The following is a 21,191-nucleotide window of genomic DNA, read 5'->3' on the forward strand; positions in this document are numbered from 1 at the left end:
AGGCTCTGAGATAATGTTATCTTCAGCCTTCTTAAAAGTGGTGAATTTACAGCTCACAGCAACTTCATATGATACAGTCTCTGGCTATTGTTTCATATCTAGTGTCAGCATAAAATGTTGTAGCACTTTTCAGATAAGTTACTAGCATAGTTAAGCTTGTTTATGTGAATGACACTGTGAATGTCTTCATCTCTATATTGAAATACAGGAACATATAGTCTAATATTCGTATTTAACAGCCAAATCTGATTTGACTGACATAATTCTGAGTTGGGTACAGCCCTACTTTTACTGCTGTGTTTACAGTCTGTAAACAGAGTTTGACAGCATCAGAAATATTAATGACTCAGTAATTGTCTTTTATTAAGCTGTGTTTTAAAAGATCTGTCAATCAGTTTCAAGATAACAACAGGTTTCAATCATCTGTTTTTGTGGTGGGGCAACCCTTTTGTGTATACTAGAATCACGCTCTGATGATAGCTGAGCTGCGGCGTGATGCCAGTACTGCCACACAGTACTGCTGTGGTTGAAGAAAAAAAAATCTCCATACTTTCTTTAGACCTAAAATACTTTATAAAGAAAAACTTATCTCCTGAGTCTCACAGAGAACACCCCACACTGTTAAAACTGCAAAAAAACATGATTATATGAGGAAACTTTCAATCTTAATTTAGCTTTTAGGCCTCTCCCTCACATTTGTAGCAATCAAAAACTTAAACAAATGTTGTTTTTTTGTTTTAAGATAATATTTTGAGGCATTGCAGTTTGACTGAGCAAGAGGATTAAAGAATGTTCAGCAAATATACTGTAAAACAAATCTTCAACCCCAGGCTGTGTTAACAATAGCTTCATTTTAACTATGCATGGAAAATCACTAAAGCAGTCACTGTCAAGCTGCTGGCAGCAGAATGTCAAGAGCTGCTGGCAGCGGTCCAGTTCTCAGTCTTAACTCAGTTAGACTGTTTAATCCCATTACAAAAACATATCTATCATATTTTCCAAAACTACATGAAACTGTTGTAGGAAATTGGCAAAGTTAAGTTCTCTTCATTGTTTTTATTCTCTGTTCACCACCAGGATCAGTCCTCTTTTTTTCTCACTCTGTACTGTTACATTACAGTGGTGCACAAAACCTTATATCATCTAATACCTCCAGTTTCTGCTTGAGTCCAATTTACCCCAAGCAGCACAACAGGAACTGGCTGTCAGGTATTGCCATCAGCCACTAAAACAGTGCATCCTTTAAAATTGGTGAAAAATGCTCCACTTCCAGCTTTGTGTTCACTGGAAGTTAAACAATCCCAGAAATGTAATACTTGATGGATGACTTGCACATTTATCCTCATAAGCCCCATTTCCACCGAGCAGCACGATACGCTTTTTTCTGTTTCCACTGTGAAAAGTTGTGGATGGTACCAATGAAACTGTTTCATACCATCCCCATTTTTGGTCATGCCTCTGTTGGAGTACCTAGCACACAGATTCGGTACTAAAACGTGGAGCTGTGAACACTGCAGTCTGTTGAATGGTCAATAGAGGACAGTCACTCTGCTCAGGCTGAGTTGTGGCTGGTTTTGAGACTCATGTAACCACTGTTCATACCGTGGCGAGATTTATTACTGTAACTATAAAATGAAAGGATGTTTTGCTGCCTCTTGCAGCAGCTGGAGTCAGAGAAAAAAAAAAACTTATTTCACTAGACCGACTGCTGGCGACTTTTAGGGTGGAACGTTAACTTGTGATGTTACTCAATGCACGAGTTGACGATGTGAATCAATCAACACACTTTAAGTTTCACTTTAACAACTGTGGCGATCACTTTAGTTTTTATATAACATACACTTTTAGTAATGCATTTATATATATTAATTTCGGCAGGGATATGTGAATGGCATATGTTCTAATCCTCACTCGGGAAAAAAAAAAAAAAAAAGCGTCGTGGAGCATTGTTCCTGTGGGCTCCAGCAACACTAAACCCCAGAGCTTGCCTTAGAAGGACTAAATGCACAAACCTGCTATTTTTAAATATCCCATGAAAAGAGACTCACACTGCAGCCTGTTTTATTTTGTTGTGAAAATGTCTGCATGCAGACTCGTTCTGCGGACGATAAACGAGGTGCAGACTGATAAAGGAGGAAATACAGTGAATGCTGGGCGTAGCAGTGAGTGACAACAACCCCGCCCACATTTAAGGGCACTGTCTGCGGTGGAAACACTAGGTACCATGTCTGAATGATTACTTTTGTTTCCAAAGATACCATATTAAAAGTGTTTGGGGGAAACAGGGCTATGGAGTCCAATGTGGTTGCATAAACTTTTTTTTATGGAGAGATTACCAACAAGCCACCACTGAATTTCCAACTACACTAAGGGTCTCTAAATCAATAAAGTTTAAAAAACAAAAAAATATACTTTTACTAAAAAGGATGACTTGTTATGGTAATGCTAATACAGCAGTTATCGACTTTACTGTGTTTTTTATGTCGGCCTTTGTTTGCAGTTGTGCAGACAAAGAAAAACACAAGCCAAAAAAGCCAAAAAAGCGATCGTATATTGATGAATATTGTACAGAAGCTCTCTCCCTCCTCTCTGCATTCAAAACAGTGCACTCTCTGCAGCAGAGTTTTATAGTTACCAATTACTTTGGGATAGAGGACACCACACCACAACTCAAGCTGACAGGCAATTCTGAGAGCAGAATGCTTAAAAAATTTGAATACCTCAACCTGGTGTAAAGTTTGTAATAACAAAAGTCTGAGTTTAAGCCGGATTTATGCAGCTTCTTAGACACACACACACAAACACGCACACACACATATAATGCTGCATTCAGCAGGTATAAACCTGCGTACGTTAACTATCAATCAGTCCAACAGAGACTGCATTCATGTGTCCACTTACTTAAAAACCAAAGCAAACATCCGGTTAAACGGCTGCGTGGAACAGTGAATGCTCCCAGCTGTGTGTGTGCCTGTGTGAGAAGGTGCGTGTATGTATGCAGTGTAACGTGTGGGTGGCTGGCTGGCACTTGCTTTGGAGATGAAGCTGCCAAAAAGCATGCTGTCTGGATTGGGTTTACAGTGGAGTATCCCTCCTCCCGCCCTGCCGCCACACTCCTCCACCCGGAGCCTCTGTATGTCAGACGCAGTGTGGTTTTAAGAAGGTGGCTCGCTGCCTATCAGAGATAGAGAGGGAGGGCATACACGGCCGAGGTGGGCTCAGTTGGCAGGAGAGACAGTCCCCAGACCCGACACATACTCACACACACACTCTTAGACGTACTTAGATGTAAAAAACACACTCATTCATGCGCTGACTCGCTCACTCATCCTCTGGCCTGCAACATGTGTGTGCTAATTAGCTCTTGGCACACTTGTATATGTGTGCGTGTGTTCAGCAGTCAGCCTTGCAGTGCGGACACCCGCGAGTGTTTATTAAATGAGTCTTGGGGCCAGACACTTAATGAAAGACCAATCTGGCCTGGTGCTTTGGTTCAAAAGAGTCAGGGGGGAGGAGAGGGGAGGTAAGACAGGACAGAGTCAGGGGGAGGATAGTGTGATAGAGAGACAGCTAGAGGAAGAAAAACGCAAAGAAAATTGGATGAAAGCAAGAAAGAAATGTGCAGATTGTAATCTGAGGGAGAATGGAAAAATGGGATCTCATAAGAAGGAGTCAGAGAAGCTGTTTTTTATTATTTGAGGGGGGATGAGGGATACAGGGGGGAATTCAGAAGGAGAGGGGAAGAGGATGTAGTTGATTACTGTATTTTAATTTCCCTCTCCTGCCTGGGGATAAACTGTCTCACACACACGCACACACACACACACACACACACACACACACACACACACACACACATAAGCATGAGTCATGCACTGTTTTACAATTGAGTTTGTCTTTAATTAAAAGCCAGAACAATTTTGTCCAGTTTAATTAAATGTAGAACTAAAAGAGAGCAGAAAGTCGCATGTTGAGTTTATGTTATATTAAATCTCACATACGTCACAATTCAGTCATAAGGAAAAGAGGCTCATGCATGCGCGTGTGTGTGTCTCACTATATTGTAACTCTTAGGATGAGATTGTATAACCACCCTCCAGCTACTTAGAACTAATAGGGACGTTTTATTATTTTTTGAAGGGAAATCCATGTGAATTTAGGTCCTCTAATCTCTGTTGCCTGACTTCCTATTGGCATGTTTCATTTCTTTCACTCTGAGTTGTTTTGTTGTTATGAAAGGTCTGTGTGAAGATTTTACGGGAAATCGAGCTCGAGACCTCCCAAACTGGAACAAATGAAAGTGTGGAGAAAATCCCTGCACAAGTAATTTCACATGTTAATAGTACATATAAATGGGTTATGTAAATGAGGAAAAAATACTATGAGACCAAAGACTACTAACCCAACAAATCTTCAAATGTTAATATGCTATCTTAATTGGTCTTATTGCATTTTCACACCCGCCACCGAGCTCCTTTGACTTTGACTATTATAACTCTTAGATTCCCTCGAACCTCCCAGGCTCTCTCCTCCCTCAGACACTATAGGTAAGTGAAAGCATGCTTTCACTGTCTATTAATCAGCATGTGCCGGGCAAAACAGATGTGATAAAATAGGCTGGTCAGTGCAGTTAATGAGCTTAACAGCCATAAATTGCATTATAGACCTTGGTGAGGATGCAGAATCTATTCTCGCTGTGGAACAAGTTGGAGAGAGCAGGAGAGAGGTTTGGTTAAAGCCCTTATTTCAGGCAGTGAGATGCACACACATATACATGCACACACAAAGAAGCATGCTCTCACACAAATAGAGTGTCAGTGTTGGGGTTGAGGCTCTGGCTCTTGTGGGTGCTCTCCTGGGAAATCACACTGAATAAAATTAGACCTGAAGAATTCTGTCTGTACGTGTGGTGTGTGTTTGTGTGAGTTTGTGTCAAACAGCCACACGTTCTCTCCTCTGCTCAATCAATATGTAGTTCAATCAGTTGTTCCTATATTAATGTGATGCATAAACACTTCCATGTATACTGTAAATGACCGCCATGATCTCATGTTCGTGGATGCATCAACAGTCATCTCTAAGCTGTGGATGCTGGTAGATCATATTGGTTGGTTGTGCCAGCTTCATGCTTATAACACTGCAGCACCACCCAAATGGAGTGTAGGCGGCATATGAGGTGGCAGCCATGACGCCAAATCTCTTACCATCTGATAATCAAACAGCAGCAGGTAGTCAAGATGCTGTGGGAAACCTAAATTTCATCTTTTCCAGCTTTAAAGTGTTGGCAAAGACAGTAAAGTGCCTTTTCCATTTGGACTCAGCTTCGTTGGAACGCGTGGTGTGTTGTCGATTCAGGTCAGCGTAAGTGGCATGTGCTGTTTTGTGTGCAAAATTAAAATGGAGTGGAAACCACACCCAACTGGCACTGTGCCGATCTAGATTTTGGGCTCACACATTGCTGCCAACTCAGCACTGCTCAACACATCCTACAAACACACACACTTGCAGATATTTTGTTCAAAATAATGTCTCTCCAAATCTAAGCTACGTCTCCAAATAAAGAGATGTTTAGATACGCCGTATTCAGGATCTTCTCTCCTATTATTTTTTATTTATGTAGCCTCAAATCACAAGTTTGTCTTGCAGGGCTTTACAGTCTGAACACAGCATACAGTTTGTAGCTGTGTTGTGGGGGCACAGAATCAGACTCAGAGTCTATAAAAATAAAAGGCTGTCATTTCACTTTAATATGCTTTATTCTCCCTTTGGTCATATTGATTTTATTTCAGTGTCAGCTCTCAGGTTAGAATATTGGAAGATTTACATTCACTGACATGCTGAAAACACAAGTAGCATCACTAAAAACATCAACCTGCGCTTCCTGCCTGGCGGCATCTCTTCACAGACACACAAGTTCAAACACATGAAAATCTGAGCTCCACGAATACATTTCTTACCCTCCTCGACTCCTTCCTGCTATCCTCTCCCACACCGTCTCCCTCCAAAATCAACTCTTCCTATTATGTGCCCGTGAAAAGTAACAGCAACACAAAGTCTGTTTGTAAGTGATTGTTTCTTATCTCTGTGTGCTTATGTGAGAACAGTGTTAGATCCTGTGTTTTTGTGATTGCGTGTGCTTGTGTGTATTGTATGTTTGTGCTGTATTGATTGCTGCTGGTACGTTGGGAAATGAGGATGGATCAGTGTAAAGAAGGAAGAACAGAAGACAATACACAAACAACGAGAACGGCCAAAAGAATGAAAGAGACACAAAATGAGCCACATATCAATCTGAGACAGGAGGAGAGATTTATTTAAGCTCTCCGAATCCTCTTTCCCTTTCTGATGAATGTGTTCAATGTTTCCTTCCCCCCCTTATGAATTCTAAATGATCCGTGTACCAAATACTCTCCTCTTGTCAGAGTCTTAGTTTGAGCAGGGTTCTTCCTGAGATGGAGCAACGCTAGATGGAGGCACGTTTTGCTTTTGGTTGTTATTGTTGTTTTCTAATCCCTTGTTGCCTGTGTGTTTTGTTTGTGCCCTACAGTGCAATCACTTTGGACAATCAGCTGGTCGTCTTGGCAACCACTGCGGTGGATGCCGGACGTTACCACGTGGAGGCAGTGAACGAGATGACAGGAGAGAATGTGACGAGTCCGGCCGTCTACCTGAGCATCTCAGGTAAAATAACATTCTGCCTGATTCTGAATGTTTTGGATGTAATATTAAACAATGCTGCTAATTATGCTGCATATTTTAAACCTAACAAAGAAGCTTTGTTTATTCCATAATCAAATATGACTGATTATGGATTAGAAGATTTCCAGAGTCTTCGAGAAATTGCTACATTCTCATTATATGACATTGTTTCACCTTTTTAAGGCTTTTGGGGAGCTTGATTAGGTTTAGGCAGTTTAAGCGGCGGCCTAATTATTGTTGACATCCCACAGATACAACCTGAAAATGAGATGAGCAGTGGAGGATGTGAAACGTTGATTTAATACATTAGAATAACTGATTTAGCCAACTTAATTTTAAACACATTATTTTTTTTTAAGCGTGTTGATCCAAACACTGGAGGCCCTGACTCAGAACTACTTAGATGAGAAGCTTGAATTATTGATATGACATGAAAGAAAGTTTAACTTTGAGATTCTGACAGCTGAAATTGACGTGACTAAGCTAGATCATTTCATCAGAGAAGACTCACCACTCAGGTAGTTTAGTTGAACTGCAAAATAACACTGTCCAAACATGATTATTGAGTGATGTTAAAGGTCCAGTGTGAAGGATTTAGGTGTACGGATCGACAGAAATGGTGTATAATATTAAAAACTATGTTTTCACTGGTGTATAATCGTCTGAAATTGAGAATCATTATGTTTTCTTTACCTTAGGATGAGCTGTTTATATCTATATATGGAGTGGGACCTTTTCTACGGAGTCCGGCATGTTGCTCTAAAGTAGCCCAGAATGGACAAATTAAACATTCTCTAAATAGGCACATTCACGTTCTCACTTTTCACTTTTTTTGTGTCACACACACTTGGCACACAGGATAAGGTTGAGTTCTGTAACCTCACTGCTAGAAAAAACGCCTCATGTCCACTTACGTATGTGTAAGGAGATAAGATAGGTAGGCAACCGGAAGTCCATTCATTCCTATGGAAATCTTTGTGATATCTGATATGCCTGAGAAACACCTCCCCTCCGTAATATTTTGGTCCGGACTTTGCTGCGAATATGTTTGTTTTGTTTTTTTGAAAAAAAAAAAAAAAAAAGAACTTTTGCGGTGGACTTTGGAGAGACAACATGACAGTGTGCTAGCTTAGCTAACAGGCTGCTAACCAGCTAACAGACTATTTTCTTCAATTCAGTTGCTTGTGATGAATGTCAGGTGAGTTTGTATGATTAAAAATAACTAGTTTAAACACATTGTGAATCTGAGTAATGTTATTCTATTGAAATACGATTGAACATTATATACAGTCAGATGTTCATACGTCTTTTTAATCAAATATTTCACGAAGCATGCCACGTACCTGGCAGGTCCAAGGGCATATTCCAAACTACTGGATGGTGAAAGACAGACAAAAATAGCCTCTCCCAAATGGCTACAGGAAGTTTCTGTCAGGTTTCTATCCATCTGGAATGCACTTCCTTGCGTTGGACACTAGAGGCATCATCCGTATATTTACGGATCTACTGACAACAGTCACATATGTAGGTGGAAACAAGGCGTAAATCCTACATATTAGACCTTTGAGTAGTTTTACAAATCCAAGTTATAGTTTCTTGGCTGAGAACACACACCAGGCCGGAGAGCCAAGTTTTATTTTGGCCTTTTTGGCAAGTAACTTCCAGCAAATGTGTATTATTCACAGCTGATATATATTACCTGTCACTTGACATTTGTTACCTGAACTAGCAAAAGATAAAATCATCATCTGGCTTAAAATTAGATGCCTTCAAACCTGAATGTTGTGGCACATTGAGGTTAATAAAGATTGATGAGAACTAGGGATGGGTCACGATTTTCGAATTTCGAATAGTCGTTTTATTTTTTAAAAATCGATTTTTTAATGCGACTATTACCATTCGCCGTCTTATCCCCCCCCCCAACTCGAATAGTTGCCACGATTTTTGAATAGTGTTTTTGCTTGTGTTGCCCATCCCTAATGAGAACCAGTCTGGAACTGGATCTAGATATCACTGCACATTAATTTTATTCACAGTCCTTTATGATGAAATTAGTAAGTTATAATAGCTAACACCAGAACTAACTGAGATGCTGCTGGCTGTATGTAAGTGTTTACAGACTCCTGGTATTTAAAATATGTATTTAAATCATAGTTTTTCATTGCCCGCTCATGTGTTTTTATGTTATGTATAAAAGGGTTAAGCCAAGCGAGCTCCCTTTTAATTAAAAACTCTTGAATTAATTAATTGTTTAGTGAATGTTATTGAATGGCATGCAGCCCTTAGGTCATTTTCAAAGAAAATAGGCTACGCTCACGAGAACTGATAAGTTTGCTGAATTCTCTGCTGCTCCCTATGTGTTCCTGCCTCTGTCACAGCCTTTATCGCTGAATCACTTTATATCCTTCTCTCAATATCGCTTCTCCTTGGAGGGCAGAGGATAGACTCTACTGTCTAACAGTCCTTCAGCTCAAGTGTTCACTATGGTTAAATGAGAAGAGGAGGAGGAGGCAGAGGGGAGGGAGGGAGCACTCTGTCCCTCGTGGCTGTATAGAGTTTTAATTAGATTCTCTTTACAGGGTTGTATCCTTTGGCATCCTTTGTCACAAATGCACACACACACAATCACATAAATATACACACAGTACCTTGTTACAGCTGTCAGAGTGGAGTACTCCCATGGGCGTTTTTTACGAATCGTAAGGGTATAGTTAGGCTTCGCTGATCAGTCTTCGGCCATAAACATCTGCGTGCCCATGTGTGTGTGTTTGTTTCTGTTTATCGGTGTGTATTTTCGACAATAAACATTTCTTGGGTAAATATCCTCGGCTATAAAACAGCATATTTGATTCAGTTGTTATTGAGATTGGAGAGGAATAGAGGAAAGAGGGATTAAATAAAAACTGGAGGAGAAACGAAAGAGTCAAAAGGACGCAAAAAGCAACGTGTAAAAGAGAAAAGACTAAAGAAAACAAACAATGACACTTGGAAACAACAGGTATTTCTTTTTGCTTTATTTTCCAAGTTAGTCCTCCATATTAAACCTTCAGCAACCCATTGGCAGGTTGGAAATAGAAAAGGTGCTACAGATGTGTACGTCTTTGGATCTTATTACATGTAGTGGATTATGGATGAAAAGATGCCTGTATTGAGTGAACACACACTGAGCAGCCTGTTAATGATAGAGATCAGTCAAGGTTTGCTAGCAGGAAATTTGAGGGGGAAAAAAAGAATCGAATTTCGTGCAAATGAGATTAAATTGAAGTGAATTGAAGTGATGAGCAGTTCACCAGGTTAACTGACTCAAAAAACATGTGAATGAACTCATGCAAATTGTGTTTTTTGTTCATCTGCACCTCCTTTTTTCTTTCTTTTTTATACATTTCCTGTCCTATCTTTGTCTCCCTCCATTTCCTGTCTCCCCTCTTTGCGTTTTTCCATTCCATTAAGCAGCCTGTACAGGATCTGAAGACATAACTTCATAGCTGTCAGTCAAATTTTCTATTTCTAAAAATGTTGTCTTTCTTTTTAGAAATTCACCAGAATAAATGAGATACCTATTTTCTATTCAACCCTTCCTTACTTTGATTCGAGCATTGTGCTCAACAGGGAAGAACAAGAGACGGGAGGATCGGTAGAGAAAGAGGCCGAAAGGAAGAATTAATGAAGTGAGTCACGGATGTAGACTGAGAATATGACCAACAACCTGTTATTGTCAGGACTGCTGGTGGAGAGAGCTCTTTGTACTGTATGTGTCTTGAATACAAGCACAGGCATTAACATTTAAGATGCAGTCACATTTATAAGACCTTCTGTGTGAAGAATGACACTCAAAATCTTTTGGCTAATCCACAAAGCCTGTAAGAGCCAAGAAAAGTGGTACACAGCCAGCTGTATGACCTGCCTGCTTGACAGATCCATTATCTGCATGTCCCTGACCACTATCCTGTAAGTGTGGCCTGGACTGCCGAAAATAAAAAGCACTAACTGTCATCCGTGGTCGAGCTGGAACAGCCACAATTGATAGCAGCTCAACAGCATGGTGAGAGGTCACACACTGTAATCAGTGGAAGAACAGCCCGCCTCTAAAATAAACAGCTCCTGGAGCTTTTTCATCGCCTCCGACAACATATGGTGTTACGGGAGACATTCTCAGTCAGTTATCACTGCATACTGAACATGACAGATTGACAGACGATGAATCTTAAATATTCAAAGAAGAACATGTGCTGTACAAGGTGTCCAAATATCAAGTCAACACATTGAATCTCATCAACACAGCCACTCCAGGGAGGGAGGGTCAGACTCAAGGTCCTGGTCAATTAGTTACAGTATACACTTGTGTATTTGCTGTGTTTGCATTAGAAGGAAGAGAGTTCTAATGGCCGTGGGGTATTTCTGTAAGTGACAGGAGATGAGGATCCCTTCTCCAATTAATTAAGCTCCATGCATACCTGCTATCATCCCTCCCTCCTCTCTGTCTCTGCCTGCTACACACACACACACTCACATACATTCACGCAGACGCGTTCACACACACCTCAGCCTGTCAATCAAACCAGCAGTCAGTCTCCCTGTTGCCCAGAAGAGTGTGGGCATGTCTGTGTGCCTCTCCTCCCTTCACAGCAGTGGAGGTCTTTGTAGATTTGTACATCAGACCATTAGAGCAGCAAAATATCCCCAAAGAGAGCAGTCACTGGTGGGACTTTTCAAACACACACACACACACACACACACACATGCAAACGTACACATGTAAAAAATACATCCCCAGAAACACTCAACACATCTGGACATCATCAAAGACCTGCACTTTACAGAACGAAGAAAGGAGACAAAACTGCCTGAGAGACCTCAGATAACTCAAGATAAAGAAGTTATGATCCCGCATGCATGGATCTCATATATTTAACAAGAGAGAGCAGAGGAAAGGAGAGGGCATGCAGGGTAGACAGGAGAAAGGAACAGAAGAAGAAAGAGAGGGTAGGAGATCATGGCAGATGCATATATGCTGATATAATTACTGTAGCACTTGAAATGCTATCTCAGCTTTGGGCTCAAGTTGATCAGATGCCTTTATCTTTTCCTATAAAGAAGACAGTAATGTCATGCTTGTTAATGATTGCTGAACTGCAAAAACAGCTACGAACATTAGGTGCATACACGGAAGCACCGCTTATCGAGTGCTTCCTTTTGAAAAGAGTACTCCAGCGGCTTAGTATTTTACGTCCATAAGGTTGTGGGACTTGGAAGACAGATTTTTCTTTAAAAATCGATGCAGTAGAGGCCAAGATGTCCTGACTTTTAGTCTCTAAATGCAATGGATTGCATCTTGTTGTTAGACCCTTGCTGCCCCGTAAATGCTAGTATCTTTCAAATTCCACAGTTTGTAACAGAGGCTTTCTGTATACATTTGTTTCTAAAGCCAAGCTGAGGTGATCTTCGTGACATCAAGCGCCCTCTAGAACCATAGCAAACATTTTACGACTCTCTTCACAGGCTCAGAGTAGTAAGACTTCGCAGGACTAGTAAATTGATCTTGATACATAAAATCTGTGTAGTTTCCCTTTAAGATGCTCTACATACTGTGCTCTCATAATTACCGTATGGCAGAAATCAATGCAAACTTTCTACAAAGTCTCCAGAAATAAGTTCTCTTGAACACAGGAAGTTGTAAGAAGTTGTTTGAAAATTTCCAGCTTTTCTTTGAAACTTCATAGTTCTGCACATTAATGATTTGAGTTATAAATTTGATTCTGCTGAATAAAGAACGGTGACAATCAGGAGGCAGTTGTTTCCTCAAGTACTGTATACAGTGAGGTAGCTGAATAGAGTGCAGATATAGAGAGGAGCAATCACAAAGTAGAGACTATGAGACGAGGCAGTGACACAAGAGTGACACGGAGCAGAATGTTGAAGAGAGAGCTAAGGGACGGATTGGCTCCGAGTACATATGCATCGTAAAATAACCTTATAACCTTTCATAACCTTAATCATTGTATGTGTGTGTTGGAGGGTGCGGGAGTCTGAGTTTGATTACCTCGGCTTGGTGATTGGAAGAGAGTCTGTCTGAGTTTGATTACGCCTCCTGTCGGAGACTCCCCTGGTGTCTGCCATTTTACATCACTTCCATTTCTCCCGTTTATCCTCTTTTCGCCCCCACCTGCCTCTATCAAGCAAGGCTTGTCGCCCTGCGGCCCTGAGAAGTGACGGAGTGGCCTTTGTCAGGATCTGAAGAATAGACTCGTGTAGCATCTGACTCAGCTGACCTCCAGATAACCCAGACTCACACTCAGTGTCACACATACAAACAGGATCGGTTGGGGAAGAAGATATGAAAGAAAAGATACGAGGAAAACACATGTTTTGCTTGGAACATTCGAACAGCATATGATATATGACAGACAACTATCTGTCTCCGAAAAAAAGCTTTCATGAAAACACGCTCTGAAGTATTTGATGAGCACTGAAACCTGTATGTATATGCGTGTGCACTCGCTGATTACGTTTGTGTTGTTATTTTTATGCATGCCTGTGTGTCTCTGTGTCATTTGCTTCTTTCCCTCCCTTCCAGATGTTTCCTTTCCACATCAGTGACTCTTAAATGAAAGCCTGCCGTGGATCTTTCTGTGCACGCGTGTGACTGTGTGTGTGTTTAAACATCCTTGTGTGTGTGTGTGTGTGTGTGTGTGTGTCTTTGCTCCAGGTCCCATCCCAGTTGTTCTGTGGCGCGTCTAATTGGAGGTATTTTAGTGTCCCTGGAGAGAGTGAGTGTGTGATTGTGTTTTTGTGGGGTGGAATGCATGTGGTTTGTGTGTATGCACGGTTTTGCGTGTGTGTGTGTGTGTGTTGGTTTGTTGTAATGTCGCAGTCCCCAACACCTGTGAGCCCTCATTTAAAAGCTTAAATGCAGGATCAGAGAATCCCCTGTATCCTCGTGTGCAGTCGTTGTTTCCAGTGCAGCAGCTCTGATCATGCACTAGGTGTTTTGCATTTTGCTGCATCATGCCTTGGTGGGCTTGAAGGGACACCATAGAAACCTCTCTAACCAACATGGCAACGTAATGATCTGGGCCACAGTCTGCCTCAGCGCGCTCCCACGTGGATCGACACTCTGCGGCTTCTAGTGTTGTTTAGGGAATATGTCCCTGGAGATTTTTAGACACACCAGTGTGAGTACCAGCAGCCGTGGAGTAGTGATTCTCTCTCAGACGTTTTGGCTGGTGACCCCTAAAAACAAAACGAATGCCAAATTGGATGCTGTGTAGCAGCTCACCACCCCCTGATGCAAGCACAGGTGTACGCATTGAACAGTGACTCTGAATCTTTGTTTCCCCGCTCTCTCTGCCTCTCAAATGACTGCTCTTGATTAATAACCAGCAGAATCCATGGTAATGTTTGGAAGTGGCTGCCAATGTTCTTTATTTAACAACAAGATTAAAATGGCTCAAAGATTTCACAGTTACGGTCAGATGTTGCCTGTTCGACTTTTCTCCCATTAACTAACAAGGACCTCCCTGCATACACTTTCTTTCTTGTGGGTGCTAAACTATAATTGGCAGCGTCTGTCTGATCAGAATAGGACATGTTAATTTGATGCGTGTTAAAAGATCATATTAATTATGAACAGTAATGACATTTTCAAACAATTTTCCCAGTTTTAGTGCTGAAGGAAGAAGAAAAGAACATCTCACTTGACTAAACACAAGAAAAGGAGGGAGGTGGGGGTCCAAAAAGCCTCTTGGTGCACCTGGTGGTGATGAGTTTATTGGCATTCATTGATGAAAGACGCAACCCTGAAGCTCAATGATTATTGCACACTAAAGAGAGCATACCTGAAACACCTGTGCATTTTATTACTCAGCGCTGAACTTGAAAACCCAGCACCGAGTAGATCCGCATTAAATTAATCTTAAGGTATTTTGGTAAATTATATTAATGAAAAATACCACAGCTTCGCTTGTTCTAGTTTCTCGAATGTGGAGGAATTTCTGCTTTTCTTTCTGTTACATTGTAAATTTAATATCTCTGGGTTTTGGACTGGCGCTTCAGCAAAACAAAACATTTAGTAAATAGTCAGCTTGGGGGTTTGAGCAATTTTGATGCATACTTTTTTGCTTTTTTGAGACAATTTGTAGACTAAAGATTGAAGATAATTGTTTGATGGATCCTTGCCCATGGTCTGTTTTTAGATGATAAACAGTACTCACTCCGATCAGTACTCCAGCTGTCATCTGACTGTGCGGCAGAGTTTCAGGCGAAGCGACAAGCAGCGTTCAGCAAGCACTGAAACTTATTTTGGTCCTGTTATTTGTGCATGCTGTTGATTTAAGGCGGACAGATACGGCACTTTCCGCAGAAACCGATTTGAACAAGTTCTTTTGAAAATAGAGTTTGGAGACAAAGGAAAACACCACATGGGCTTCAGACGCTGCAGTGTGTTCGGGCTTACTTGCCAAATAACTCAAAATTTTTGCACAGCAGCCTTCATTTTGTGACCATCTGTGATTGCTTTCGAATATGACGTGACTATACGTGCAGAAAAGGCTTCACTTTTGCTGCTGTGTTTCATTAAGGGAATGAACTTTTCTGTTTGTTGTAGATGAAATAAACTGGATTAAAAGCTTAACACTTTGTTCACAGGCCTTTTGCATGTACAATTAAGTTTGTGGACAGCAGTTGTCTTGCTTTATCAAATACTGGAGATCACATTTTGGTGGAGAGTGGGCTTCAGGATTTCCATACCTAGCAATTCTGAATTAGTTAACGTCTTAAGTAGCTGCATAATTATTAATATGCTGTATAGACACTGCGGTCCAGCTCAAGTCTATTCTTTTTTTAGAGATTGCGTAGGAAGCCTGTATTCAAGCTGTCCAAAGGCTAGTTATGTAGATAACCATCGTGAAGGTCACTTAACAGAATCACTGATGCATTTAATTGCATGTAAACCTTGAAGAATGAGCACCGGTATGCTGAAGTCAGTCCAGCACACATATCTGTAACCTGCAAGGTTAATTTGAAAGATCTAACCTTGTGTGAGGACTACAGTTATCTCCTTTGTGTTGAAAATCTGGTCATTTAAAGTCTACAGATGTGGAACACACACACACACTCATGATCATACAAATAGGGACTAATACTCAGTGGTTTTGATAAAGAGGCTTGGCTAATGAATCAGCGCTTTGATTAATTCCTGCTACAACTGGTGTGTCTGGAATTATTATATTCAATATTTCAGTTGCGAAGGGATCAGACTTGTCTTTGTTGATCCCCGTCTCCCCACTCTGTCTGTTTCCTCTGTCTCTCGCAGTCCCTTCCCTCTGTCGGTGTAATGAGGCTCCTCTGTGGTTCTATAATTAAAACCCCAGTGTACAGATAGAGATGGAGTGATGGAAGGATGGACAGGAAACTGACTCATGGACTGTGTCAGTATGACAAGCCAACTGTGTGTGGCTATGTGTGTATGCTCTACTTGTTCCACCTAGTTATGGATTTAATTGCAAGCGTGTTTTACAGTATGATGAAATAGATTAAGACGGATGCTCGTGTAGAAGGCTCCGACAGAGCATTTTGCAGCTGCACACCCACTTAAACTGTCTTCAAATCCTCCTCCATTCACGGACAAAATAGTCAATAGACAGAAAGAAGGCAACAATAAGGCAGGTAGTGAGAGAGGTGTCCAGTGGGACAGGAAAGAGACCAAAAGTCACAGACGGTGGATGGGACAAGTTTCTAAGAATCAATGACCGAGCAGAGGCTGTGGAGGTAAAGAGGCCACAGAACAGAAGCAGGAAGATGTTCTAAAAGTTTTAATGTTACACAGGTTTCTGCCAACAGTGTTTCTTGAAAGGCACCGTGGGTGGTGTGTGAATCTTTGTCTATACTGTACGTATAGGCAAAGATGTGTGGGAGTCTGGGAGGGAGTCAAGTGGATCCACTGCTTCATCCAAACAATACTGTGAAAACAAGTAAAAGAGTGCTGCAAAATGATACTAGAATGATATGAGAATCAATATTAGACACATTATTTTAGACATATAACTATTTATCTTACTCTAATATCTATACTCTGAACAAAAGATAGTTTTTGTAGGAAACTGTAATATGATCAAAAAGATGGTTTTGAAGAATACACTTTGTTTCACCAGGATTTGACAGTCACTGACAAATACTTAAATCAGCACTTTGCTTAAAGGATAGCTTTGGTATTTTCAACCTGCAGCCTATTTGTTCATGTTTTTTGTGTCTGAGTGACTAACAGGAACAAATGTTTTTTGAAATTGGTTCTGTATTGAGCAAGAGGGCTGCAGCCAGCAGCAGTGGTGAAACAGGCTGCAGTGTAGCCACTCTGACCATGGCCATACTGTTAATTTGCATCCACTAAAAGTGCTTGTTTTTGCCACTGACAGGCTCAGATTATTATTCTTAGTGTTTGACAACATTATAGAACAGATCCCTACAGAGATAGACCTTTCTGTTAAAGAGTTAGATCCTTTTTGTTTAACCAGAAACAGCCCCATTTTAAACAATAAAATATGGCAATTCTGGCTTTTAAAGGCATCAGTTTGCTGTGTAGAAGCCAACAGTTAATTTGGAAGCTGAGCTAAAATTAATTTTTACAGTAACACTTATAATGCATAACAGTCTGCTCACAGCACTGGATAATTGTAGTTATAGGAACACTAATATTCCTAATGTTTTATGACAATTATCATAACACATTATGAAGTATTTTATAATGACTTATAAAGGCAACTATTTTAATACTTAATAATTGCTGGTCACTAACTGACAGCTAATTTGTAGATGACTTCAGATGGAGGTAAGGTTTCTGATTTCTGACATGTTCTACTAAAGTAAAATATCACTTTAAAAGGTTGGCGCAGGCCCTGATTACACAGAAAGCATTGTAGCTGCTGTAGGTGCCTTTTTGTAATTGTTTTTAAGGAGAATTAAGCTTTTTGCTGGCGTTGTTTGCGTTGCAATGTGCCTGGCTTTTCTGAGCTCTAAGCGCCTGGCATTTTTGCCAGAGTGCTCTGACCTCCTCAGATTGAAAAACTTTAACTCAAAGTCAATAACTCAATAATAGACAGCAGGTTGTCAAACTGCACAACCGTGAATCATCCTAAAATACGCCTGGAAACAGCCATCATGGAGGTGAAGCTCCTGGACCAACTGGTGGTACTCCCCGTGATCCACCCTCCTTTTTAGGGTCTCATGCACCAACACAGATCTCCGCTTTCTATGTCATAGGGGCCTTTGGTTGAGGGTGAGAGGCTGTGAGTTGATAGTTGTGTCAAATTGAGCCTCTCAGTTCATTGTCTGTTATGACCCATTAAACAAATAAATGAATATTTAAATGTTTTGTTTTGGTCTTGCATAGATTGAAGGATTTTTTTTTACGTTTCCAATTCTTTACACCCAATTACCCCTTAAAGTAACTACTCATTATAACAGTGATTATAATGCATTATAAAATGCTAATGTATTACAACTATGGCAATTACAATACACAAGGATCCTTGCAAAAAATGTCAGTGAGTGATCAGCAATTATGAAATGTTATAATACTTGACTTTATAAGTAATTATGAAATCCTTTATAATGGGTTATTATGACTATGATTTGTCTGTGCTATAAGCAGATTATAACACATTATGTTTATAACCCATTATATACATGGGCATGGGATAGACAGTATTACCATGTTTGTTTATAAAAACCTAAAAACAGAATCCTGCTCACAGCATTAATTCAGCCCTTGATTTTATTTTGGATGATTGGATGCAGGGAGGTTGCAGTGATGAGACATTTTATGTTTTAAGGGGTCATTGTTTCAATTGTGCTCTCTGGTTCCAACCTGTGTGTGTGTGTGTTTATGTGTGCGTCAAGTGTGTTGATTCATTTCAGTTCAGCAACATTTACTAGAACAAGCAGAGGGGCAGTTTGGATGGAGGAGGGCGTTGTTATTGTAGAGGACGTAGGCGGAAACGTAGTTGATGTACCATCAACACTGACTAATGCACTTCTCCAGGCAAATACTTGGGTATGGATACTATCTCACCCCCCTTAAAGAGCTGAAATGCACGAGCACACATGAAACACACAGGATGCCGAATGAGGTGTCAAGTGCACAGATAAGTAGCATGGTGCTCGTGATTTTAATGATCCTGTCAGTCACACGGCTGTTCCTTATCGCCACATCACTGAACACCCTGCTACCCAAGCCTGTGTGTGTGTGTGTGTCAGTCAGGGAGTGTGCATGAACATTAATATTCTAAAAAGGAGCTTTAAAGTCTCATGTTGGACGCTGTGTACATGGAGGCAGACGTTTTGCAGTTTCCCCCACTGTGTTCAGTAGTGGTGCTTTATTTTGATACTCATCACTGTGTGAAAATGCGTGAGGCTTCACGACTCCAAACTGAGCTGCCCAACGGGATACGCTGCTCATATGCCAGCTTGTATCAGCACACACTGGCTGTATTCAGGGTTTTCATAAACAGTTTTCAGAGTATCCCGAATATAAATGAAATATTATTGTGCATGCGAACACACTGATTGTCTCTGTGTGTCAGTGCTTCCTGCTGGGTGTAACAGGTTATTGGAGTAGCAGGCCAGTCAGCAGATGTTAATTTGAGGCAATAGAAGTGGAAGCGAAAAGGAGAGATTGAGGGAGCAAAACAGAGCTGGTGAATGATGGTGCTGGGTGGTAAAGGAAAGATTGGATTGGAGGAACAGAGGGAAGATAAAGGATGGGTAAATAGGAAGAGAGATGATGAGGTGCTGAGGAAGGGGAAATATGTTTAATGGCAGAGAGAGAAGGGGGCAAAGAGAGAGAGGTTATGGTGTTACTGGTTGTTTGACTTAGCATATGATGTGTGTGTGTGCAATATGGATACGATTTTCTGTGATGATATTTGTACATTTTATGAAAATTCCCAAAAGAAGTTGTGTCTTCGGCTCATGAGGTGGAGCTGATAGTTCACTAATGGCAGAGTTGGCTTCTCCTGTCGTCATGAGTCAGTGTCCTTGAGCAAGACACTGAACCTCAGCTGTATTTGTTAGACAATCGCTGTTAGAGAGCGTGAGGCAAATTGAATGAGAATCAAATTGTTAAGTTGTTTTCAATAAAGCAAGGCTATATAAATGCGGTGAATTTACAATTATTAAGCAAACTCAAATATTTGACTAACTGAAATATTGGAAAATTTCAAAACTAATTATTAACAGACACCTTCAGTGTCTCCTTTATTAAAGCAAAGGAGGACATTAGCTAATCATTACACTAATCTAAGAAATAATGTGTGGAAACCTTCGACAATGCAGATGGAAACATTTTGGATAAAGCTAAAGCTGTTTGCTGCCTTTGAAAAATTGTCCACAGTGATATTACCATGACAGCAAATCTGAAGTCACCTGTTACAGTAGCTTTCCTCAGTGAAGTAGCAGAGACACCACTAATGGGAAAAAAAACAAACATCAAATTTATAACGTAAAAATGTTTAGGCTACATGTGATGGGTTCAAATTGATTTGAACAAAGTACTTGTTCGTTCTTATTTGTTTGAACTTTTTTTATTTTTAGAAAACGAAAGCCCTGATTAGAGCTGGGCTGTGTATTGATATTGTAAGTTCTGTCTACTCCTGGTTTAAAGGCTGCATTACAGTAAGTGATGCAATGTTCTGAACTCTATCAGCTGTTCTATTATTTGCCTTTGCCTGCTTAGTCCTTATATCATGGAGCTTTATCCCTATCTTTATTCAAATGAGTGGTCTATCAGTTTGAGAGCATTATTTATTGATTTCACGCTCAAAAACCCTGCCATCGCACTCAAATAGCCTCTGCTTGCACTTGGATCTAAACTGTTTCTGCTCAAACTGTGTGCTCGCACTCAGATACCATGTTGCTCGCACTCAGATACAATGTTGCTTACACAAATTTCCTGCTCCAGCTTTGGCTTTTCTCCTCGCGCTCAAACTGTTTCTGTGCGCTCGTGGAATTTCTGCTCTCAGATTTCTGCCCTGCTCTTGGATTTTTTTGTGTAACAACCCTGTCAAAATCCCCCAACCAATAGAATGCCAGATTTACTGTTGACCAATGAAATGATCCCTGCCTCCTTGTGGGTGCGCTCGCTTTAGTATTAGAGCGTCCCATCCGGGCGGGTGCTCTTTACCCGGGTTCATCCACTCCCACCTCTGCCCCTGTCGGGAGTTGTTTTTCAACAGTCACCGGCTCACTATACATTATCACTTACATATACATATATATATATATAAGCAATATCTCACGAGAGGGAGTGATGTTGTACTGTATAACGTCACGACCTCGAGTGTGATATTGCTTTTATACAACAGTTCAACAACAGCTTAAACAGCAATGCTGAGTAAGGAAATGTTAACAAAAGGTGATGAAATAAATTATTTAAGTATGTTATGTAGCTCCGCGAAAAAAAACTGTTTCCCCGGTCTGTTGCCAGGCAACGCAGCACACAC

At 40.7% G+C, this 21,191-nt stretch overlaps 1 protein-coding gene across 1 annotated transcript in view; it reads left to right on the forward strand.

Moving 5' to 3' along the window:
- Nucleotides 1–21,191, forward strand: part of LOC126390765 (protein sidekick-1-like) — a 266,873-nt gene that overhangs the window by 124,036 nt on the left and 121,646 nt on the right. The window contains exon 5 of the mRNA XM_050045212.1: nt 6,548–6,681. Within this exon, the coding sequence (XP_049901169.1) occupies nt 6,548–6,681 (134 nt within the window). The remainder of the gene's footprint in view (nt 1–6,547; nt 6,682–21,191) is intronic.

Source organism: Epinephelus moara, chromosome 5, assembly GCF_006386435.1.
Source record: "Epinephelus moara isolate mb chromosome 5, YSFRI_EMoa_1.0, whole genome shotgun sequence".
NCBI lineage: Eukaryota > Metazoa > Chordata > Actinopteri > Perciformes > Serranidae > Epinephelus > Epinephelus moara.